At 46.3% G+C, this 25,302-nt stretch overlaps 2 protein-coding genes across 4 annotated transcripts in view; both read left to right on the top strand.

The window, feature by feature from the left end:
- NKAPD1 (NKAP domain containing 1) overlaps positions 1 to 24,259 on the top strand; it is a 30,205-nt gene extending 5,946 nt beyond the window's left edge. For 2 of the 3 annotated variants that reach the window (XM_040426321.1, XM_040426304.1), the window contains 5 exons: positions 13,800 to 13,897; positions 16,793 to 16,846; positions 17,648 to 17,800; positions 20,790 to 20,843; positions 23,493 to 24,259. In XM_040426321.1, coding sequence (XP_040282255.1) covers positions 13,818 to 13,897; positions 16,793 to 16,846; positions 17,648 to 17,800; positions 20,790 to 20,843; positions 23,493 to 23,979 — 828 coding nt within the window. In that variant the 5' untranslated portion in view covers positions 13,800 to 13,817 and the 3' untranslated portion in view covers positions 23,980 to 24,259. The remainder of the gene's footprint in view (positions 1 to 13,799; positions 13,898 to 16,792; positions 16,847 to 17,647; positions 17,801 to 20,789; positions 20,844 to 23,492) is intronic. The other variant, XM_040426313.1, reaches the window with a different exon arrangement.
- LOC120996433 lies at positions 788 to 2,388 on the top strand. Its single transcript, XM_040426333.1, has 2 exons — positions 788 to 1,672; positions 1,704 to 2,388. The coding sequence occupies exons 1-2, from the start codon at positions 832 to 834 to the stop codon at positions 1,769 to 1,771; spliced, it is 909 nt and encodes a 302-aa protein (XP_040282267.1). The 5' UTR covers positions 788 to 831; the 3' UTR covers positions 1,772 to 2,388.
- Positions 24,260 to 25,302: the final 1,043 nt, after the last annotated feature.

Raw genomic sequence — 25,302 nt, 5'->3', positions numbered from 1 at the left:
CAAAACACAGTCCGAGAACCTCCGAGCTACGCAAAGATTCTCGGAATTCCTAAACAATCTCGGCTGGATCATAAATCTAAAGAAATCCACCCTAATCCCATCCAGGAGAATAAGGTTCCTGGGTGTGGAGCTGGACTCATCCCTGTTAAGAACCTTCCTCCCTCGGGACAAGGCCACGACTCTAGTGGAAAAGATCCGAGCATTTCAGAGGTCTCGCAGTTGCTCCATCCGGAAGGCCATGAGTCTCCTGGGAAGCTTAACAGCCTGCATCCCTTCGGTTGCCTGGTGCCAAGGCCACACAAGGGTGATCCAGAGTTGGATCCTAGGCATCTGGGACGGGAAGCAGGTAAGTCTGGACAAGACTTTCCGGATCCCGCAGGCCGTAAAAACAGACCTAGACTGGTGGAAAGAAAGAGGAAGACTGCTCGGAGGCCTACAGTGGCAGAAACATCCGGCAGTTCAGGTTATCACGGACGCAAGCCTCGGAGGCTGGGGTGCAAAGATTGGAGATCATCTTCTACAGGGCTCCTGGCCAGCCGAGATACGAGTCAAATCCTCAAACTACAGAGAGCTGTATGCAGTCCTGGAGGCGTTAGTAAGGGGAGAGAGTTTTTTAAAAGGGCAACACCTAAGAGTAATGTCCGACAACACCACAACGGTGGCCTATCTGCGACATCAAGGAGGGACAAGGTCACGGCCTTTGGGTGTGTTAGCAAGAAGAATCTTCTCCTGGGCAGAAGAGAACGTCTTATCTCTCTCCGCCATCCACCTAAAGGGCTGCGAAAATACCATAGCAGATTTCCTGAGCAGGAGGACGATAGATCCAGGAGAATGGTCTCTGAACAGGGACATCTTCCGGAAGATCTCGGAAAGATGGGGCCGTCCGGAGGTAGACTTGTTCGCCTCCAGAAAGAATGCGCAGGTGGAATGCTTCTGCTCCCTAAACCGGGAAGACAGACCCTGGGCAATCGATGCCCTATCGATACACTGGAATTGGAACCTGGCCTACGCCTTCCCCCCAATACCTCTTCTTCCCAGGGTCATCCAGAAACTCCTAGGGGAACCAACTACTCTGATCTTAATAGCCCCTTTGTGGCCGAAGAGGAGTTGGTTCTCCACTCTAAAACAGCTATCGCTGGAAGATCCATGGGAAATCCCTTTCCAGAAAGATGTTCTAGTCCAGGGCCCTCTACGTCATCCAGACCCCGGGATATTCAAACTGTCAGTCTGGATCCTGAGAGCGAGACATTAAGAAACAGGGGTCTTTCAGAAAAAGTGATATCTACCCTAAGGGCCAGTAGGAAAAATGTGACGTCTGCCATCTACCTAAAGATCTGGAAGAGATACTGTTCCTGGTTAGGAGTGGAGCGCCCAGACACCTCCTCCCCTCCCATCAATAGGATCTTGGATTTTCTACAGTGCGGCTTGGAATTGGGCCTAAGACCTAGTACCCTGAAAGTCCAGGTTTCTGCTCTCAGCTCCTTTTATGACTGCAGCCTAGCTAACCACAGATGGATCAGGAGGTTCTTTAGAGCGGTTTCAAGATTGAGACCCTCTCTGAAATCAAGGGCTCCTACTTGGGACCTTAACATAGTCCTAGAAGGCCTAACAAAACCTCCCTTCGTACCGTTATCAGAAATCTCTTTAAAACACCTTTCCCTAAAAACTGCCTTTCTAATTGCTATCACCTCAGCAAGACGTATTGGAGAGATCCAGGCCCTTTCTTGTAGGGAACCCTACCTCCAGATCACCCAAGATCACATCCGTTTAACTCTCGATCCAGGTTTTCTCCCAAAAGTAGTCTCTCCCTTCCATCGGGAACAGGAGATCTTTCTACCTTCCATCCCCAGATCTGAATCTTCAGGGTCTAGTGTTAATTTACATCTCTTAGATGTCAGGGATACAGTGATCCAGTACCTGGATTATACCAGGGATTTTAGGGTTGATGGCAATCTCCTTGTTCAGTTTTCGGGGAAAAATAAGGGAAAGAAACTAGCTAGGTCTTCCATAGCCAGATGGATCAGATCCACCATTGAATATTGTTACAGGTTCCAGAATATACCCAGTCCTGATAATGTTAAGGCCCACTCTACTAGGGCCACTGCCTCCTCTTGGGCTGAGAAAGGAGGAGTCTCGCTTGACCAGATTTGCAAGGCTGCAACCTGGTCAAGCACCAATACCTTTGTAAAACATTACCGTCTTAATCTTCCGGATTCGAATGAAACTCTTTTCGGCCGGAGGGTTTTACAGGCGTTATCCCCACCCTTTTAGTTATCTGTTATGTCTCAAGGTGGGCCGTCATGGTGGATGAAATGGAAAAACCGCAATTAGACTTACCGGTAATTCCGTTTCCTTGAATCCACCATGACGGCCCATACTATTCCCCTTCCCAAAAAAAAAAAAAAAAAAAAAAAAAAAAAGGGGAGATATATGCTTACGAATATATCTTTGCATACTTACGGATAGAGAGGAGTTTAAGGGTATGGATTAATATCCTTTTACTTTTGTTCCACCTTTTCGGGTAATTGTAAAGCACTGAGGAGGTGGAGGGGTGGGGGGTTCTTAAACTCTCTATGTGTTCCTGCCCCTACAGAGGTCAAGGGTCAATCTCAAGGTGGGCCGTCATGGTGGATTCAAGGAAACGGAATTACCGGTAAGTCTAATTGCGGTTTTTTTAACCCATGGAGGTCTGGATTTGGAGTCACCCTCAAAATTAAAGTGGAAAAACAGACTACAGGCTGATCCAACTTTGATGTAATGTCCTTAAAACAAGTCAAAATGAGGCTCAGTAGTGTGTGTGTGGCCTCCACGTGCCTGTATGACCTCCCTACAACGCCTGTGCATGCTCCTGATGAGGTGGCGGCGGTCTCCTGAGGGATCTCCTCCCAGACCTGGACTAAAGCATCTGCCAACTCCTGGACAGTCTGTGGTGCAACATGACGTTGGTGGATAGAGCGAGACGTGATGTCCCAGATGTGCTCAATTGGATTCAGGTCTGGGGAACGGGCGGGCCAGTCCATAGCATCAATGCCTTCGTCTTGCAGGAACTGCTGACACACTCCAGCCACATGAGGTCTAGCATTGTCTTGCATTAGGAGGAACCTAGGGCCAACCGCACCAGCATATGGTCTCACAAGGGGTCTGAGGATCTCATCTCAGTACCTAATGGCAGTCAGGCTACCTCTGGCGAGCACATGGAGGGCTGTGCGTTCCTCCAAAGAAATGCCATCCCACACCATTACTGACCTAATGCCAAACCGGTCATGCTGGAGGATGTTGCAGGCAGCAGAACGTTCTCCACGGCGTCTCCAGACTCTGTCACGTCTGTCACATGTGCTCAGTGTGAACCTGCTTTCATCTGTGAAGAGCACAGGGCGCCAGTGGTGAATTTGCCAATCTTGGTGTTTTCTGGCAAATGCCAAACGTCCTGCACGGGGTTGGGCTGTAAGCACAACCCCCACCTGTGGACGTCGGAACCTCATATCACCCTCATGGAGTCTGTTTCTGACTGTTTGAGCAGACACATGCACATTTGTGGCCTGCTGGAGGTCATTTTGCAGGTCTCTGGCAGTGCTCCTCCTGTTCCTCCTTGCACAAAGGCGGAGGTAGCGGTCCTGTTGCTGGGTTGTTGCCCTCCTACGGCCTCCTCCACGTCTCCTGATGTACTGGCCTGTCTCCTGGTAGCGCCTCCATGCTCTGGACACTATGCTGACAGACACAGCAAACCTTCTTGCCACAGCTCGCATTGATGTGCCATCCTGGATAAGCTGCACTACCTAAGCCACTTGTGTGGGTTGTAGACTCCGTCTTATGCTACCACTAGAGTGAAAGCACCGCCAGCATTCAAAAGTGACCAAAACATCAGCCAGGAAGCATAGGAACTGAGAAGTGGTCAGGTCACTACCTGCAGAACCACTCCTTTATTGGGGGTGTCTTGCTAATTGCCTATAATTTCCACCTGTTGTCTATCCCATTTGCACAACAGCATGTGAAATTGATTGTCACTCAGTGTTGCTTCCTAAGTGGACAGTTTGATTTCACAGAAGTGTGATTGACTTGGAGTTACATTGTGTTGTTTAAGTGTTCCCTTTATTTTTTTGAGCAGTGTATAATGGTGTTACTTACTTTGATCCAGCAGTTTCTTCCAAAAACGAAGTTTTATAATATGTAAATTAGGTCTACTTGCTGGTAGCTGCTGCAGAAAACCGCCCCCTCGTCGTGTTGATTGACAGGGCCAGCCGGGATCTCCTCCTCCGGCCAGCCCTGTCGGCATTTCAAAAATCGCGCGCCTGTGTTCATTCGGCGCAGGCGCTCTGAGATGAGGAGGCTCGTCTCCTCAGAACGACCTCAGTGCGCCTGCGCCAATGACATCACCGAAATAGAAGACGTCATCGTCTGGTGTTTTTTTTAAAAAATTATTATTATTATTATTATTATTATTATTATTATTTAATTTTTATTTTATTTTATTTTTTTTAGCTGGGACTCCGATCAGAAGCTGCCACTGCACCACCAATGAGGGGGAGGGGAGAGGACCCTGTGGCCACTGCCACCAATGATTTTAATACTGGGGGGTTGAGAGGGGCCGGCGCAATGTGCCACCAATGATTTTAATGGGATGGGGGGTTGAGGGTTGGGGAGGGCACACTGCACCACCAATGATAATTACTCCTTAATACAGGAGGCGGGTACTGGCAGATCAGCGGCAGTTAACCCCTCAGGTGCCGCACCTGAGGGGTTAACTGCCGCTGATCGCAGCTCCCTGTCAGGGGCAGGGTGCCGGCAATGCAATTCTGCTGCCGGCACCCGCCTCCTGTATTATGTGTTAAATACTTCTTCTTTATATGAGTCCAGACTAAGTATTAGGCTACACGGAGCGGCGCCCAGTGATGTCCCAGCACTTACTATTATTCCTGGGCGCCGCTCCGTTCGCCTGCAGTGCCCCATTGCTGTCTCCTCTCCTGCTCCATATGCTAATTACTATCGGAGCAATGGGGAGGAGACATCAGCTTCTCTAGTGGGCGTTCCTTCTCCCTGTCTGTAGTGCTGTCCATTCGCAGCGCAGGAAGAAGGAACGCCCACTAGAGAACCTGATGTCTCCTCCCCATTGCTCTGATAGTAATTGGCATATGGAGCAGGAGAGGAGACAGTAATGGGGTACAGCGGGTGAACGGAGTGGCGCCCAGGACTAATAGTAAGTGCTGGGACATCTCTGGGCGCCGCTCTGTGTCGGAAAAGTCCTATGAGGGGCTGGCGCAGTGCGCCCGCCCCTCTCTTCTCATTGGTTGCAGTGGCGGCAGCAGCAGCACAGGGCGGAGGGAGGACGGCTTCCTTCTCCCCGTGCTGCTGAGATAACATGAGCGCGCCGACAGCAGCGCGCTCATGTTCAGAGATACTAGACTGTGCAGCAGCGCAGCCCAGTATCGAAAAAATGGAAATCCCGGTATCGTATCGATACCAGGACAAAAGTATAGATTGGGTATCGAAATTTCGATACCCACAACAACCCTACTTGGGATGGGTGGCCAGTCTCATTTATCATGTTCTGCGCCTGTTTTAGGCGTAGATCATTATCTAAATCTACACCAGCAATGGGTTTAGGCCAGCGCCTTAGTTATGTAGAGGCCAGCACCAGTGCAAGGGGTGTTAATAAATGACCGCTATGTATCGGTGCGCTCGGCTGCTCCGGCTCTATGACATGCTGCTGCAGATTAAACTGCGTTTCCATTTAAGTTTCCTTTAATCCTATGCCTCCTTTATATCTCTATTATTTCACCTGTCTTGTTTTTCACAGAAAATGATAGTGGAAATTGCTAAATTATACCTTTTTTATTACATTGTTAAAATTTAATATTTTAACATCCACCAGTCAGGGATCTTCGAAAGCTGTAATACGGGCTGACGTGAACAGTTTGGCCTGCGTTACACTGCAATTTATTTGTATAGTGTTTGTATAGTTTGTTTAAACTGATGATCTATCCTCTGGATAGATCATCAGCATCTGACCGGTGGGGGTCCGACACCCGGGACCCCCGCCGATCAGCTGTTTGAGAAGGCAGCGGCGCTCCAGCAGGGCCGCGGCCTTCTCACTGTTTACCGCCGGCCCAGTGACGTCACGACTAGTATCAACTTGAATGGAGCTTAGCCGCGCCCAGGCCAGTGATACTAGTCGTGACGCCACTGGGCCTGCGGTAAACGGTGAGAAGGCCGCCGGTCAGATGCTGATGATCAATCCAGAGGATAGATCATCAGTTTAACTATTAAAGGGCTTGTGCTAAGTTCTGACGTTATCCCCGATCCAGAGGATAGGGGATACTTAACTGATTTCCAGGGGTACAACTTGCCTGGACCTCCACCAATCCTGAGAATAAGGGACCTTTCCCCCCGATCTGATGGAGGGGCAGGTCAGGCATGCACACTGCCGCTCTATTGATTCTCTATGGGACCACCGGAAGTAGCCGAGCTCTATGCTTAGCAATCTCCAGACATCCCATGGAGAACGAATGGAGCGACAAGACTGATCCCTGACCTGCTGCTCCGTCAGATCTGGGGAATGGGACCCCTGTGCTCGGGATAGTGGGGGGGGGGGGTCTCAGAGGTTAGTTATCCTCCATCCTGTGGATAGGAGGTAACTTCAAAACCTGGCACAACCCCTTTCAGTGATGGCTGCAGTGCATGAGACAGCATACGGTCTAGGCGGCTAACCTCCGGCACTCCAGCTGTGGTGAAACTACGACTCCCAGCATGCTCCATTCATTTCTATGGAGTTCTGAGAAGAGTCAAGCAAGTGTGCATCTTGGGAGTTGTAGTTTTACCACAGCCGGAGTGCCGGAGGTTGGCCATCACAGGGTAGTGTATTCCTTTTGGATTGCAGTTGTGGCCTAAACCTTAAATTCAATCAGTAGTGCAACAATAAATCGCAGCCGTAAAGGGGTTGTTCCGCAAAAAATATACTGCAGTTTTCCAACCAGCACCTGGATCCGAACACTTTTGTAGTTGCATGTAATAAAAAATGTATTATAGCCACTGAGTTTTATTCACTGAAATCTATCTGTATGGCGCCACCTGCTGTTTGCTTTTCCTCTAATTTTCTGTCCTGCTTACTGAGGTGAGAGCACATGCTCAGTTTCATCCTCCAACTGCCACCAGCTGCAGCAGAAAGGACACTCCCCCTAAGCTATGAACTTGATATAAATCTAGCAGAGCAATGAATGTGGAGATCTCTGGATCCATGTGAGGTACAGGGCTGGGTCTAGCTTTGTTAGAGCGTGTCCTGTGCTATATTATATCGGACATTAATTTTTTACATTAATCATGGGATAACCCTTTGTAAAGGAGTACTCTGGAACATGAGTACTAATGGGAGCAGCACTACAGTAACCAGGCCCGGCCACTACACAGTCGACATAGCTGTATAGTTCTGGCACCAGAGCCCCTGCCAACAGCTGATCGGCAGCGGTGCCGGGAGTTGGAACTCTGTCAATCAAAAATTGATGATTCATCTGGGGTTTTCCCCAAAAAAAAAACTAAAACATCCTCACTTGCTCCGTCCTAGGTCCCTAGAATGCATCCTGAACGGATTAGGGTACTTTCACACTTGCGGCAGAGAGATCCGGCAAGCAGTTCCGTCGCCGGAACTGCCTGCCGGATCAGGCAAAACGTATGCCAACTGATGGCATTAGTAAGACTGATCAGGATCCTTATCAGTCTTAAAAATGCCTGATTAGTCGAAAAAATGCATTGAAATGCCGGATCCGTCTTTCCGGTGTCATCCGGCAAAAACGGATCCGGCATTTATTTTTTTTCTCCTTTTTTTCAGTCTGCGCATGCGCATACCGGAAGGACGGATCCGGCACTAATACATTCCTATGGGAAAAAATGCCGGCATTCAGGCAAGTCTTCAGTTTTTTTCGCCGGAGATAAAACCGTAGCATGCTGCGTTTTTCTCTTTTGTCTGATCAGTCAAAACGACTGAACTGAAGACATCCTGATGCAAACTGAACGGATTACTCTCCATTCAGAATACATGGGGATATGCCTGATCAGTTCTTTTCCGGTATAGAGCAATTGTGACAGAACTCAGTGCCGGAAAAGAAAATCGCAAGTGTGAAAGTAGCCTTAGGGTGAATAGGACTTCACACTCTCCCTGCTGCCCTGTGCACACAGCAGCAGGTAGCTGACTATGGGCTCTTTCACACTTGCGTTATTGTCTTCCGGCATAGAGTTCCGTCGGCGGGGCTCTATGCCGGAAGAATACTGATCAGGATTATCCTAATGCATTCTGAATGGAGAGTAATCCGTTCAGGATGCATCAGGATGTCTTCAGTTCCGGTACGGAACGTTTTTTGGCCGGAGAAAATACCGCAGCATGCTGCGCTTTTTGCTCCGGCCAAAAATCCTGAAGACTTGCCGCAAGGCCGGATCCGGGATCAATGCCCATTGAAAGGCATTGATCCGGATCCGGCCTTAAGCTAAACGTCGTTTCGGCGCATTGCCGGAGCCGACATTTAGCTTTTTCTGAATGGTTACCATGGCTGCCGGGACGCTAAAGTCCTGACAGCCATGGTAAGTGTAGCGGGGAGCAGGGGAGCAGCATACTTACCGTCCGTGCGGCTCCCCGGGCGCTCCAGAGTGACGTCAGGGCGCCCCAAGCGCATGGATCACGTGATCACATGGATCACGTCATCCATGCGCATGGGGCGCTCTGACGTCATTCTGGAGCGCCCGGGGAGCCGCACGGACTGTAAGTATACCGCTCCCCCGCTCCCCACTACTACTATGGCAACCAGGACTTTAATAGCGTCCTGGGTGCCATAGTAACACTGAAAGCATTTGGAAGACGGTTCCGTCTTCAAATGCTTTCAGTACACTTGCGTTGTTACGGATCCGGCAGGCACCTCCGGCAACGGAAGTGCATGCCGGATCCCAACAACGCAAGTGTGAAAGAGGCCTATGGCAGACAGGGCTTTAGTAGCGTCCTGGCTGCCATGGTAACAGATTGGAGCCCCAGGATTACACAGCTGGAGCTCTGATTAGAAGCTGCCACTGCCACCAATGAAGAGGCGGGGAGGAAACCCTATGGTCACTGCCACCAATGATTTTAATACTGGGGGGGAGGGAGGGCGCACTGTGCCACCAATGTTTTTAATACTGGGGAGGGTGCACTGCACCACCAATGATAATTAACGTTTAATACAGGAGGCGAGTGTGTCGGCGCAGAATCACATAGCCGCCACCCGGCCTCTGACAGGGAGCTGCGATCAGCGGCAGCAGTTAACCCCTCAGGTGCGGCACCTGAAGGGTTAACTGCCGCTGATCGCAGCTTCCTGTCATATAGGCTGGGCACCGCCTCCTGTATTTGTATTAGGCGTTAATTATCATTGGTGGCGCAGTGCGCCAGCCCCTCCTCCTCCTCCTCCTGTCTCTCATCATTGGCAGCGTGGCACAGGAGGGAGGGAGGGAGAGAGTGACTCCTTCTCCCCTGTGCTGCTGAGGGAATTTGGCGCGCTGACAGCAGCCAGCGCATTATCAGCAAGGTTAGATGCCGATAACTCTGAAAATCCTGAATATCGCCGATAATATTAGTAACTCCGTTAATCGGTCGATCCCTATTATGAAATGTAACGTCCCAGGCGGGAAACTTTATTAAGACACTCAAAAAGCAAATTTATTAAAAGATCAGAGGATCACTCCTCAAAACTGTCCTCCCACCTGGACATAGACACTGAGATTGACGGGGTTGTGCCACAGCAAATATTCTACAGTTTTCAAACCAGCACCTGGATCTGAACACTTCTGTAATTGCTTGTAATTAGAAATCTAGCATAGCCACTGAGTTATTCAATAAAATGTATCTGTATGGCGCCACCTGCTGTTCTTTTCGTTATTTCTTGTCCTCCTCACTGAGGTGGTCGCACGTGCTCAGTATAAATCTTCAACTGCCACCAGCCATATCTACTATTAGAAGCTGTGACAGTTACAGGGAGAGAGCTACAGCACAAAGGACGCGCCCCCCGAGAAAGGACGCGCCCCCCCGAGCTGCCAGTCTGAAGAGAATCTAGCAGAGCAATTGGAGCAATGAATAGGGAGATCTCTGGATCCATGCGAGGTACAGGGCTGGTTCTGGCTTTGTTAGAAAGAGACTGTCAGGTGTTATATGACGTCCGATTTTCATTTTTTACATCAATCATGGCATATCCCCTTTACGTATTGCTGGCCTATTCTTAAGGGTTTTTTTCAGCGCTCTGCACTTTTCAGACCTCTGAAGCCCAGCCAGCTGTAACCCTTCAATAAAAACATTATCCCCCTCTCCTCCCTGCCGCTCCGGCCCCCCTGTGTCTCTTCTCCAGTCTGAATGGAAGGGATCAATGACTGGCTCCAGTGGTAATGTGACCCAGCAGTGACATGCCACTTGGGGACATATCACCGCTGAGGTCAGTTTGATTGACTGCAGTGGCGGCCCTTACCCTTGGCTGCCATGGTAACAGATTGGAGCCCCAGGATTACACAGCTGGGGCTCTGATCAGAAGCTGCCACTGCCACCAATGAAGAGGCGGGGAGGAGACCCTATGGTCACTGCCACCAATGATTTTAATACTGGGGGGGGGGAAATAAATGCCGGATCCGTTTTTGCCGGATGACACCGGGAAGACGGATCCGGCATTTCAATGCATTTTTTCGACTGATCAGGCATTTTTAAGACTGATAAGGATCCTGATCAGTCTTACAAATGCTATCAGTTGGCATACGTTTTGCCTGATCCGGCAGGCAGTTCCGGCGACGGAACTGCTTGCCGGATCTCTCTGCCGCAAGTGTGAAAGTACCCTAATCCGTTCAGGATGCATCAGTTCAGTCTTTTTGACTGATCAGGCAGCATGCTACGGTTTTATCTCTGGCCCAAAAAAACGGAAGACTTGCCTGAATGCCGGATCCGGCATTTTTTTCTCTCCATAGGAATGTATTAGTGCATTCAAAATGCGCAGAAAGAAAGGTGAAAAAAATAAATAAATGCCGGATCCGTTTTTGCCGGATGACACCGGAAAGATGGATCCGGCATTTCAATGCATTTTTCTGACTGATCAGGCATTTTTAAGACTGATCAGGACCCTGATCAGTCTTACAAATGCAATCAGTTGGCATACGTTTTGCCGAATTCGGCGTTGAAACTGCTTGCCTGATCACTCTGCCACAAGTTTGAAAGTAGCCTAATAGAGCTCTATTAAGGTGAATAGGACATGGGATTAAAAGATCCCAGGTTCTAGCCCCTAAGGGAGAAATGCTTATTAAATAAAAAGTAAAAAAAAAAACACCAAAATATTAAGTATAAATCACCCCCTTTCCCAATTTTACATATAAAATAAATAAATAAACATATCACATATTGCCACGTCCAAACTACTAAAATATAAAAATCTCCTATGTGGTGAACGCCGTAGCTGAATTTTTTTTTTTATAAAAAAATAATTTCTAAAATGAAAATGCACAGAATATCGGTATAAGTTATCAGCCTGAAAGTTCACAGGTTATCGGTATCGGCTCTAAAAAATCTATATCGGTCGATCCCTATTTCATAATCCCTGACACATTTATTAAACGGGTTCTCTGTTTTTTTTAATATTGATGACCTATCCTCAGGATCAGGGTGGATTTGATTTAAATCACTAGTCAGTAAGGCTTGATTTAAATCATAGTTTTCTACATAAAGACTAATTCTTGCTGGTATAACTTATAATATGCAAGTAGATGAAGATTTAAACAACTTTTCATATTAGTTTGATTACGGTAGGTTGATTCTGCATTCATAGGTTTGTAGAAGTTAGGATTAAGATATTTTTCGCAACTCTGTTCATGTTATAACATTTTTGCTGTGAAGAAGAGGCATGTGATCTCTGCTGAGTCAAATTCAGTTTTGAGAACTGCAAAAGTAAACCAAGCATCTGTGATAATATCTTGTAGGCAGAGAAACTGCCCAATAATCTTACAAAAACCTCTGGAAGAGCATGACATTGTGAATGGATTAATGGAATTTATTTACCAAAAAAATGACACATATAGAAACATAGAATGTGTCGGCAGATAAGAACCATTTGGCCCATCTAGTCTGCCCAATATACTGAGTACTATGGATAGCCCCCGGCCCTATCTTATATGAAGGATGGCCTTATGCCTATCCCATGCATGCTTAAACTCCTTCACTGTATTTGCAGCTACCACTTCTGCAGGAAGGCTATTCCATGCATCCACTACTCTCTCAGTAAAGTAACACTTCCTGATATTACTTTTAAACCTTTGCCCCTCTAATTTAAAACTGTGTCCTCTTTTAGCAGTTTTTCTTCTTTTATATATTCTCTCCTCTTTTACCTTGTTGATTCCCTTTATGTATTTAAAAGTTTCTATCATATCCCCTCTGTCTCATCTTTCTTACATGTTAAGGTCCTTTAATCTTTCCTGGTAAGTTTTATCCTGCAATCCATGTACCAGTTTAGTAGCTCTTCTCTGAACTCTCTCCAAAGTATCAATATCCTTCTGGAGATATGGTCTCCAGTACTGCGCACAATACTCCAAATGAGGTCTCACTAGTGCTCTGTAGAGCGGCATGAGCACCTCCCTCTTTCTACTGGTAATGCCTCTCCCTATACACCCAAGCATTCTGCTAGTATTTCATGCTGCTCTATGACATTGTCTGCCTACCTTTAAGTCTTCTGAAATAATGACCCCTAAATCCCTTTCCTCAGATACTGAGGTTAGGACTGTATCACTGATTTTATATTCTGCTCTTGGGTTTTTATGCCCCAGGTGCATTATCTTGCACTTATCAACATTACATTTTAGTTGCCAGATTTTTGACCATTCCTCTAGTTTTCCTAAATCCTTTTCCATTTGGTGTATCCCTCCAGGAACATCAACCCTGTTACAAATCTTTGTGTCATCAGAAAAAAGACACACCTTACCATCGAGGCCTTCTGAAATATATATTAAACAATATGGGTCCCAGAACAGATCCCTGAGGTACCCCACTGGTAACAAGACCATGGTCCGAATATACTCCATTGACTACAACCCTCTGTTGTCTGTCCCTCAGCCACTGCCTAATCCATTCAACAATATAGGAGTCTACGTACAGTCTTATTCTACATAATTAAAAAACTAATCTTTATTTCATGATGGAATAACCTTTGGATGGTAATATATTTTCCTCAAAAAGCATTTTATATAAAAAAAAAATCCGATTTAAATTAAAAAAAAAAATCCTTTTTTTTTTTTTAAATCATTGATTTTTATCAACCCTGCTCAGGATAGGTCATCAGTATCAGATCGGCGGGGGTCCGACACCTGGTACCCCCGCCGATCAGCTGTATAAAGGGAAGGTGCGCGCAGTGTGCACGTGCCGTCTCTCTTCCTGCTCGCTGCTGCTTTGCCATAGACATAGGGGGAGCAGCAGGAAGAGAGACAGGAGAGGGCACGTGCACACTGCGCGCACCTTCCCTTTATACAGCTGATCTGAGGATAGATCATCAATATTAAAAGCCTGGAGATCCTCCTTTAATCATTTGTGACAGACCAGACTCCCCAGTAACACCCTGAGGACATATCGAGTAATCTCCATCACATGTCTTCCCTTTAGGAGTCTTCAGGTTGTTACATCTGTGGCAGTAATGTGCCCGGTCTGTGCCTTCCCTGGTTTGCCCTTTTTACCTTACACACCCATTAACATAGGAGCACTGAGACCACAGCTAAGTACAAGATCTTATAATGTAAAAAAAAACATGTAAATTCTCCTTTATGTTTCCTGTGGACAGATCCAAGAGGAAACCGAAATGTGGAAGATTCGGGAAATAGAGAAGCAAACAGAAACCGGTGGGACAAAGCGGAGGCGCGCTTCACCGGATCATAACCGGTCAGTCATAGATACTGATGGCTACGGCCTTATTTCAGAACTAAGCCTGGTTCAGTCATAGGGGTTACATCAGTACTGCACAAAGAAAGCAGCAGCAGCTCCATCTCACGTGGCGTTTTTGCCGCATCTGTTGAGCTTTCATGATTTATAGGCTATGGACATCTTGGGGGCAATTTTTTTTTTAATTATTGCGTTGTCTTTATTTTGAATTAAAATATTATTTTCAATTGGTCTTTATAAAAAAAATTTGAGCAGTCTTGAATTTCTCTAGTAGCAGGATCTGAATTTTCACTCTGTTCCGTCAAGCAGCTCAACTGACGGCTTCTTATCTGTGACCTTATAAACACTCATTATAGCTGAAATCTTACCTTACTGATAAGAATGTGACTTAAATAAGTGTTTAATAAAGACCAACAGAAAAAAAATATTTTTTGCCCAAAATGAGTAAACTGCAATTATAAAAAAAAATTATTGTTACCCTGAAGGTGTATATAGCCTTTAAAGGGAACCTGTCATCAGGATTGACACACGGGGGGAAATTTATCAAAAATGGTGTAAAGGGAAACTGACTTAGTTGTCCATAGCAACCGATCAGATTTCACCTCACATTTTCCAAAGGAGCTCGGAGAAATGAAAGGTGGAATCTGATTGGTTGCTATGGCAACTAAGCCAGTTCTCTCCCCTATAGAGCTGATTAAATATTCTTTCTGTGCATCCTCCAGTCATTCCTAACCTTCTTTGTCCGTGCTCAAATGTATTCTGTTCATGTAAAAAATAACTTTGTCTCTGACATCCATGACCAGGTACTTCAGGAAGATGTCGGGACGTACTTCTGCCTGAGGGGAGTCATCTCCTCGCTCTCACCCATCTCGTTCTCCAAGACCTCCCCTCTGCCTCTCCCACACCGCCCCTTGGTGTCCTGACATCAGTGGTGCTGGAGCAGTAGACCATGCACTGCCGCGATGAGGCCAGTGAGCGGAGGTGTATACACCTCGGCTTCCAGCGCTCACTGCGCATGCCTGTATCGCAGCAGTGCATGGAAGTCTTCTGCACGGGGCTGAGATTTTGCTCGGCTGGCACTTGAAAAACCCCCACAAAAACTAGTTTTTGAAGACTGTATGCAGCTTTGCAACAATTTAATTTTCCAATGCAAAAATAAAATTGATAATCTGTTGTGTCTACAGCTTTTATGCAGACCTACGTGTCACCATGGTTACAGATCCAAACAAACCCTGTATAGTTAGGTCCTGCGGTCATATTCCCATTTATCTGCCCGCACATCTTGATAACATACATTTAGGAAGTTGGAAGGAAGTAGGACCAGGGTTTGTAGTCTGTAACTATTTATTAGAAACATTATGATTGTTCAGAAAAATCTTAAATGGATTCAAAAGGTACCTTTTTTTTTTGTGGGGTGAGATGATTCATGTTGGCCATGGATTTCCATGAAATGGCTACTAGTGCACCTACAAGACATCTGATGCCCTCTAACCCCCTTCACCCCCCCCCCCCCTCCCTCTTGTGCGACTGTTGTACTGATCATTCGTTTTGTGGGCATCAGGGCCCGCGCATTTATCGGAGGCTGCCATAGATTTTAGTTTTTCACCCAACCTCAGCATAACTTTGGCGCATTCTCTGGCTGCACAGAAGGGATCAAGAACAGCCATTAAAACGCGGGGATATAAGAAATATCCCCCAATGTATTTTATCCATCTGAGTTAGGGCCCTATTAGACTGCGCGGTTTTCAGGTCAATTATCGTTCCCATTACTTGGCCCGTTTGTCGACTGATGGGTATCTTTCATCAGGATGAAAATGCCCAATTAAATCGGCAGCGCGTCTCCTGCTGTAATCAGGGATTGTTTTTCCCACGTTCAGTTTTCATCGGCCTGTGTGCTAGCGAGCGCCGATGGATGTGTCATTATCTATTGGCGCATGCGCTGCCCGAACATCCGGCAGTGTAATAGGGCCTCTCAGTTATTTTTAAGCTTCTCCTTTCTTTTCAGCTTTAGTGTGACCATGCTCCAATTTTATGTATTATTCCTGTCTGTATGGGAATGTAGAAAACCACAGAAATAAGATAATAATGCACTTAGTAAAGTAGATGCAAGCATTAAATATGGACAAAGTCCTCACTCGGATATGATAATATCTGAGACACTTAGTCAATATATTTTGATCAAAACACATCTGAGCCTGCCTACCAAGCGCCAAGGTGGTCTCAGGTCAGACGGGTCCTACGCTAAATCCACCTAAGCCATTGGGCTTCTATGTTCAGGAGCGCAGACCCCGCACATATGGTGTGCTGCTCCTAGTCACCTCCATGTGCATCAAGCAACCAATGGGAGGAGGAGCAAGCACACCCATATGTACCACCTAATAAAGGCGCTCTATTGGATAGGAAGGGTCTGCACTGCACTTTTGCCCTTCCTATCTAATAGAGCGCCTTTATTAGGTGGTACATATGGGTGTGCTTACTCCTCCTCGCATTGGTTGCTTGATGCACATGGAGGTGACTAGGAGCAGCACACCATATGTGCGCGGTCTGCGCTCCTGAACATAGAAGCCCAATGGCTTAGGTAGATTTAGCGTAGGACCCGTCTGACCTGAGACCACCTTGGCGCTTGGTAGGCAGGCTCAGATGTGTTTTGATCAAAATATATTGACTAAGTGTCTCAGATATTATCATATCAGAGTGAGGACTTTGTCCATATATAATGCTTGCATCTACTTTACTAAGTGCATTATTATCTTATTTCTGTGATTTTCTTCAATAATATGGCCAGGGACATCCGCACATTTGTATATCATATCGTGCAGGATGTTTTTATCTTAGTTTTTTCAGTGGAATTTTTTTGTCTGTATGGGAATGTAACTGCGTCTCTCTCTTGTACAGATGGGATCACAATGGTTATAAGGAACTGTATCCGGAGGAGTTTACTGATAACAGGTAGGTTGTTACCCTCATTATGGAAGGACCCTTCACTTAGGGTACATTAACCGTATGTGTTTTGCGGTCCGTAAATTGCGGATCCACAAAACACAGGTACCCTATGGTAGAAATGCCTAATCTTGTCCACAATTGCGGACAAGAATAGGACTAGCTCTATCTTTTTTGCGGGACCGCGGAACGGGACTATGGATGCAGACAAGACACGGTGTGCTGTCCACATCTTTTCCGGCCCGATTGAAATGAATAGGTCAGGAGATCAGCGATAAGGCGTCACATGAATATCCAAAAATGGTAAAACCGCATGAATTTGATGAAATAAAGGGATTAAAGAGACAAGAGTGCTGTGGTTTTACTATTTTTGGATATTTGCTTGGAGGGACGCTACGGACTGACGTTCAACACCGCGTGCACCACCACATTAAGGCCGGTATACCCTGAGTGCTGCGACACCATATATTTTATAAGGCTTCACATGAGCCATCAGCTCAAACAGACTGGTTTTTAACCTCATGCATTACAAAAACTGTTGAACATTTTTTATCAAAACCAGTTGGATAAATGTTCTTTAGTCCAGAATGAGTAAAATTGCCTTGAGATGTTGCTCTACTTCCTACACCAACCCTTCCCTGGAGTAAGATTGAGACCATTCTGATGCAGGACTTGATAAATGACCCCAGTAGTGTCACGCCCTGTCCACTGCTTACGGACATTCTCGATCTGTACTGCACCCCTTTTAATGTCTCTATCATGAATAAGAATAAACTGAATGAATTCCTAATTGGATTTGTTTACGGTTAGTAGCCGGATGAGATCTGATGGTTTTGAGGCTGAAGGAAGCCAAGAGGGTGTGAAAAAGATCGCAGCGGAAGAGGTGACTCTGAGACCGAATGCTCTGAGTGTTCGGGCCTTGAACAAGAAGTACTACCAGTGCGAGTCTACCATTCCTGACAGGTGAGTGTCTTTCCATTGTTGCCCTGCAGGTGGCAGTATAGGAACGTATAAAATATAACTATAGCTTTTAAATGGGTTGTGACAAACCCATATTTTCACCCAGGCAGCACCCCTGATACTAGATCGCGCAGGGCATGGGCTCTTTTGTTTACAACAACACACTGCCGGGCGGAAGCTTCCACCCGGCAGTGTGTTCGGTGACGTCACCGGCTCTGATGGGCGTGCTTTAGCGCTGCCCTAACCGTTTTACTGGCTAGGGCAGCACTAAAGCCCGCCCATCAGTGCCGATGACGTCACCGGGCTTCCTGGCAGCCCCATGGAGAGCCCGCTTCGTCACCGGAACTCCTGAAAATGCTAAATCGCGCAGGGCAAAGAAGAGCATGAACTGCTCCGAAGTTCGAATCAGGGGGGCTGCCTGGGTGAAAATGGAGGTATGTCCGGGTTCAGAGCTGAAGTGACACTTAAACTAAGTCCACTAACTCCTAGATGCATCTCCCAGCATTGTTCACAATCTGCAACGTCAAGCAGTGCAGGCCGGTTGTAAAGTCTATGATGTCATGCCTAAAATCGCTGCAGCTCTAAATAAATGACTTGTGGTATCATGCCGTGGTATTAGCAATCAGACTGCCATGTCTGACACCGCGGGGGAGATTTATCAAAACTGGTGCAAAGTAACAACTGCTAGACTACTTGTCTATAGGAACCAATCAGATTGATCCTTTCATTTTCCAAAGGAGTTCTGAAAAATGAAAGGTCGAATTTGATTGGTTGCAACCAAGCCAGTTTTCCTTTACTGCCGGCCTGCGCTGTCAGATGCTGCATCACTAGTTGCCAGTTGCAGCTTTTGCTGGGAGATGCATCTAGAGTTAGTGACGCTCTACATAGCGCTGAGTAAGTGCTGAGTAAGTGTCCATATTTGTATGTCGGCATGTCTCCAATATCAGGCACCGCTGTATCTGGTATTACAATTCACTACATATCGGCTGTAATAGCAGGCACATTTACTACAGGCTCCTATGTTTGTGATATGATATCTTCAGAGGGTGTATAGCTGAAGGAAAACAGCGAACACTCTGGAAGAACCATATTGAACAGTTAGTGAATATGGAGACTCCTGGATGAACTTAGTCCAGAGACCATCCCAAGTATAATATCGGAGGTGTTTTTGACCTAAGGAGGAGGAACTTGCACCCATGAGGACATATCCGAGAACCCACTGAACAATGGCGTGGGTAGGAGTCGGGTGACATGTGCGTCACATAGATATTTGTGTTGACAACCGCGTCTCCATGACGAGAACCACGTCATTGATAAGAGACGAGGTGGACGCACTGCAATGCCGTGGAGCAGAAACTGCTCCTGTGTTATTGACAACAGGTGACGTCAGCTGATGAATTTTTCTCATTGGTTGAATGATGACTGGGGGACGCATGCACACCATAGCTTCAGGGGCGCCGAACGTGGTTCGTCTTAGAAGAATTTGCGGAGGGGGAATGAGGCCCTGTGAAGACTATTCCTGTAGGAGAGGTAACTTAATGGATTATACAACACACCGGAAAGTTGTTATAGATGATTACGTGTGATGACGTATTACTAATATGTATTAATGAAGTTGTATTGACTCACCTGGGGGAGGGTTTACCCCATGTATTGGGCACTATATAAGACACATGTTTTGTATTCACTGTATTGCTTGAGAAAGACCGAGGACGGTCGAAACGTCGCATCCACCTGCTGTTTTTTCTATGGAATAAATCAACTATTTGCTTTAACTGACGAGTGCTGCGGATTTGTGTATATACATATTTGTATGTCGGCATGTCTCCAATATCAGGCACCGCTGTATCTGGTATTACAATTCACTACATATCGGCTGTAATAGCAGGCACATTTACTACAGGCTCCTCACCAGGCTGACAGTCTGATTTCCGCCGCGGGTCTGCAGTTTGTTGTGTTCCGGATATACACAAGAAGTAGTCGTCATTTACTTTTAAAGTCTCTGATATCCCCTTAAAGGGGTTTTCCAGTCTTTTAATATTGATGACCTATCCTCAGGATAGGTCATCAATATCAGATCGGTGGGGGTCTGACACGCGTGCCTTCTCTTCATACAGCTGATGGGCAGGGGTGCCAGGTGTTGGACCCCGCCGATCTGATATTGATGAGTTACCTGAGGATCAGTCATCCATATTAAAAGCCTGGAAAACCCCTTTAAAGTGGCAATATATTTTTTATTAAACTTTAGATCTGTTATAGGGACATATCAAAAGTTTAGATTGGTGGGGTTCTGAGCTCTGAGACCCCCACTACTCTCTCTCCTCACTGCACGATAGGAGAGAAAGACGGTTCCATAGACTTTCTATTGAGTCCGTCTCGCTTCCTGTCCTGTAATGAGGAGAGAGAGCACGGTAAGCAATCACTTCTCTCCCCTCATCCTAGAGATCGGTGGGGGTCTCAGAGCTCAGACCCCACCGATCTAAACTTTTGATATTTCCCTATAACAGATCAAAAGTTTAATGAAAGTACTGTGCGAGTTTAAAGCCCCATTCACACGACTGTACTTTTGGTCTGCATCCAATCTGCATTATTTTGTCTATCCCACACTGCGTGTGCCATCCACATCTGTATGTCCGTTCCGGAGTCCCGCAAAAAAGATAGAACATGTCCTATTCTTGGCTGCTTTGCAGACATTGTTACAATGGGTCCACAAAAAATGGATGCAACAATGACGTCGTCTGTATTTTTTGCAGACCGCAAAATACATACGGTCTTGTGAATGCACGCTAAATGTTGTAGAAAAACTTCATCTAAGCTTGTGGTGGGCAACAATGACAGATTCTGTCCCCAGTGTTCGTAGCTTAGGCCCATTGTGTGTGATCTAGGTGTATTTGTTGTGCTGTGAGCGTTTTATATAAAGAGAAGAATTATACTTTTATAATACCTGGCCAAAATCTCAGAGATTCATTGGTAACCTTTTCATGTTTTCCAGGTGGGGACATAGCGGCTATAAGGAGCTGTACCCTGATGAATTTGACACAGACAGGTATGTGTGCTAAAATAATACACTGATGGAAGTCATTTTAAGGGCTCATGCACACAACCGAAGCCTGTTTTGCGGATCTGCAAAACATGGACACCGGCATGTGCATCCCGCATTTTGCGAAACATAACGTCCGGCCCATAATAGAATAGGACATGTTCTATATTTTTGCGAGTGCCACTGAACAGACATACTAATGCGGACAGCACATGGAGTGATGTCCGCTTTTTTTTGCAACCCCATTGAAGTGAATGGATCCGCATCCAACCTGCAAAAAATGCGGATCGGGTACGAAAAAAAAAATACGTTTGTACATAAGCCCAAAAGCAGGGGAAGAGTAGAGGAGGTGACACTGTATGACACCTCTACTGTCAGCCGACAGAGAGCATGAATGGCACTGAAGATGTGTGTCCTGCCCCGTCCTGCACAGCCGCCTTCACTGAATCTGTTGTATAAGTAAATCCTCCTCCTTCTGAAACCTTGTGGTCCAAGAAGGAGCACAGTAGTGACACGGTAGTAGCCTGCAAATAAAAAACCTCTCCTTGTTTACGTGACAGCTCATCAGGCTACCACGGGGTTAAAAGAAGGCAGATAAGAAATCTCCAGGCTGAGAAAAGCAGATGCATCTTCCAGCATGAAACTGTAAATACACTAGTCTGTTACTGGTGCACACATACCTAGAGGCCGACGATTGTAGGGAAGGAAGCGCTCATTGGTGAAGACCTCTGCATTTACATGCAGCGATCTCCTCCACAGTGTGGAGAAATCTAATGCCATCGCTCGTCCCCATACAGAATCCTTGTTTGCCAGCAGCAGAGTTCTGCTTAGACGGCACAATCTGCTGCCAGTGTTCCGTCAAATTTCCCTACCCTCGTCACTTCCTGTTGTGACGCGGCCGCACCAGACATGACGTTCCCAGCTTTGGAAGGAGGTGTGCCGCGCAGGTGCCTTACCTCTCAGCTGGCTCCGGATGATCAGACACCGCGCGTGCTCAGTGAGTAGTAGGGAACAAATGGCCATCAGATCTCCCTACCCCCACACTGCGCAGGCGCGGTGATCGGATGGATGTTCAGTATAAGAGATCTACCTGTCCGCTGTATCCCAACGGGAGTAGTTAGCCGCGCTTGCGCATTGGCCTGTAATTTTTCCCTACCCTCTAACCGCTGCTGAGGCTCCCGGCGCATGTGCAGTGTCGATCGGTGTCCAGCTGAGAGGTAAGGTGCAAGCGCATTAGGTGGCCCCTTCTCCCCAACTTTGGTGTGAAATTTCCCTACCCTGTCGTTGTGCGCCTGCACGGCAGACCTCCTTCAAAAGCTGGGAACGTCATGTCCGGAGTGGCCGCGTCACAACAGGAAGTGACGAGGGTAGGGAAATTTCACGGAACACCGGCAAAGATTTAATTTAAGCGACCGCATGAACCATGCGATCACCTGATGAAGGAGCGTTTCACTCGTTCATCGGGAAATCGTTAGCAGATTATCGCTAACTTGTTAGAAAAAGGCAGATGACAAAAGAGATTTTCACCATAATTTCCACAAATTGAGATAATTTCAGAGTGTTTATGACAGTGGCATTTTTAAAAACCATTATCGAATATTTCAAAACTGTGGTGATTTACGCCTTTTCGCCCAGATCATGGCACCTTGGAGTATTAAAATCTCAGAAAACCCCTTTATCTAGGTCTGATAACTCACCAAGTGTATTATGCACACCAAAGACTACTATACTATCTATAGCTGAAATTAATACCTATATTTTTTACAATACAAAATGGAGAACAGTGTGCACATATGTATATTCTATATACACAATCCCTGCTATACTGTTGCGAATAACTATGTAGATATAACTTTTTTTATTTAGTTTTTTACTTTTTATTTTATTTCTCTTTTGAATTTATTTATTTTATTCTAAAAGAAAAATGATCCCGCCACTTTGGTCTCCGGGGTATTTTCTATCACTGCAAACGTCTAGCACAGTCACTGGGAGCTAGCAGATCTGAAAGGGTTTGTCATATCCCTCTTTTCACACAGGTAGACCCTCTGATATTAACATCGGATCATTTCATGTGCAGGGAAAAAAAAAATTTCTGGAGATCTTGTGAGGTACCGGGCTCTCCATTTGTAAGCTAGGTGGAGGCTTCCGCCTAGCAGTGTTCCCAGTGACATCACCGCCACTAATGGGTGGGCTTTAGAACGGCTAGGGCACAGCCAAAGCCCGCCCATTAGTGCCGGTGATGTCACTGGGAACACTGCTAGGAGGAAGCCTCCACCTAGCGGTGTAAAAAATATAAACAAACAGCCCTTGCCCTGTGCGATGCAGGGGAGAGCATCGGAGCATGAAATGTCAGAGGGGCCGCCTGAGTGAAAACGGGGTATTAACCTGATGCTTTTATACGTCCGGTTACATTTAACAGCCCACCACAACGAGGTATAAAGTTGTAAGGCAAGTGGTTAATGATTGGATGACTACTTAAGAGCAGCTCTCGGTGGGAGATTTGAGCAGTTGCCCCCTCTGTTCTGTCCATATTGATCCTGGTGAGACACCCCCTTTAACTATTTTAATACTACATCCATATTCTTCATGTTCGGCGTATGTAAATGTGCTGTTGGTGTATTATTGGAGGGTGATGACCTCTGTTTCTTTTGACAGTGATACAGAGGAAAAGGGAAGCAAAAGAGCCGCCAACGGAGAAGAGAAATCTAGACGCAAAGAGCAGAAGGTGCAGGAATCGCATAAACGCAAACGGTCCAAAAAAACTCATAAGAAAAAGCAGAAGAAGCGTTCGCATAAAAAGCTGAAGAAGAGGAAAAAAGAACAGGACAGCACAGAATCCTCCAGTGAAAGCGATAGTTCAGACCATGCAGAAAAGAAACCAAAGAAGTCCAAGCGGAAGAAGAAGACTCGGAAAAAGGCCTCAAAAAAGCAGCCATCCTCATCCGGACAAGACAGCGACACCTCCAGCAATGAGATGAGCAGCACGGAAGATCAGGAGGAAAGATGGACTGAAAAACCCAGTAGGAAACATCACCGAAGATCAAAGTCTAAAAAAGACCCCGAAACAGAAGCCAGGAAAGGCCGGAGGACCAACTGGAAAGTGGCCAAAGAGGAGAGCTCGGAGAGTTCTGATGAGGACTAGTCACTCCACCTCAGACTGGTTTACCATGTGGAAAACAATATCAAATAGGGATTGCTTGTTCTTAAACCATTTCATAATGTGCAATATGACTTTTCTTTTCTCTAAAGAGATAAAAATAATGATGACTTCATTTTTTGTAGTCATAGCTACCGAGCGTTGGTGGTTCGAATCTTCGGGTCAGGAGATATACAAAGGATTCGAGGGCGGCATGCGTTTCCTTCCTACAGCAATTTTTTTTGTAGAATTTTGTGCCGTGAAATAAATGTCAAGTAGAAGCTTGGCCGTGACAGGTTTTTCAGATTACAAATGTAAGACTGGATGAAATGTATTGAAGGAGGATAATAAAGAGCTGGAGGAGCCGCTTCATAATAGAAGGCCGGTAGTCCTCTAGGGCAGTGCTCCTGTAACTCATCCGTAAGATGCCCGGCATGTCTCCCGAGAGCCCCAGATTTAGGAAGGCATTCCTGCTGCCCCTGGACATGAGGCTTTTGGCCTCTTACAGGAGGTCTATCACAGATTACGTAATCTGGGAAGACTTCTCTGTGCAGTTCGCTAGGAAATTACAAGCGTGCAAGTGCGCACTTGCAGCTTTCTTCTTCATGCCTCCTGGAGGACCTTGTGCTGTGTCTGGGGGGTAACAAGGGTTCATTTCAGGCTGTTCTAATATGAGAGCCCTAATGCCAATGACTGAATATTTTTGCTTTTCTAAACTACATTCCATATTTTATCCTTTTAACGTCTGTATAGTAAGGCTACCTCCACATTGGGACTATTTTGTTGCTGAAAATCTGCCCCAGATTTTTGCCGCCTAACATAAATTGACATGCTTTAGACTTAAAGAGGACCTTTCATCAGACTAGCCCTAGTCTAATTATTATCCTACCTTATAGGGCGGCCCCCACTGATGCCATGGCCCTGTATATTTTGGCGCCTTATATTATAATGAGGCGACTCGGTTGTACTAGGCGGAGACTTGTATTTTCCCTGGGAGTGGTTACCTTCTCGCTGGCTGTGAGCGCATCCAATCAGAGCGCCCCGTTCTTAGCCAGGGAGAATGAGCTCAAGTTCTCGCGAGAATCGCCTAGTATAACCGAGTCACCTCATTATAATATAAGGCGCCAAAATATACGGGGCCAACAGCGGACGAACGGGGGGTTCTTTAGAAAAAAAAAAAAAGTACTGTGGCATCAGTGGGGGGGGGGGGGGCGCCCTATAAGGTAGGATAATTAGACTAGAGCTAGCCTGATGAAAGGTCCTCTTTAAAGGAAATGTGTCACCAAAAATTGTAGCTGGCAGTTAAAACAAGATAGCGGCACATCTTTT

The sequence above is a fragment of the Bufo bufo genome, chromosome 1 (assembly GCF_905171765.1).
Source record: "Bufo bufo chromosome 1, aBufBuf1.1, whole genome shotgun sequence".
Lineage (NCBI taxonomy): Eukaryota > Metazoa > Chordata > Amphibia > Anura > Bufonidae > Bufo > Bufo bufo.
The sequence above is the reverse complement of the archived record's forward strand: the minus strand, read 5'-3'. Positions and strand labels throughout refer to the sequence as shown.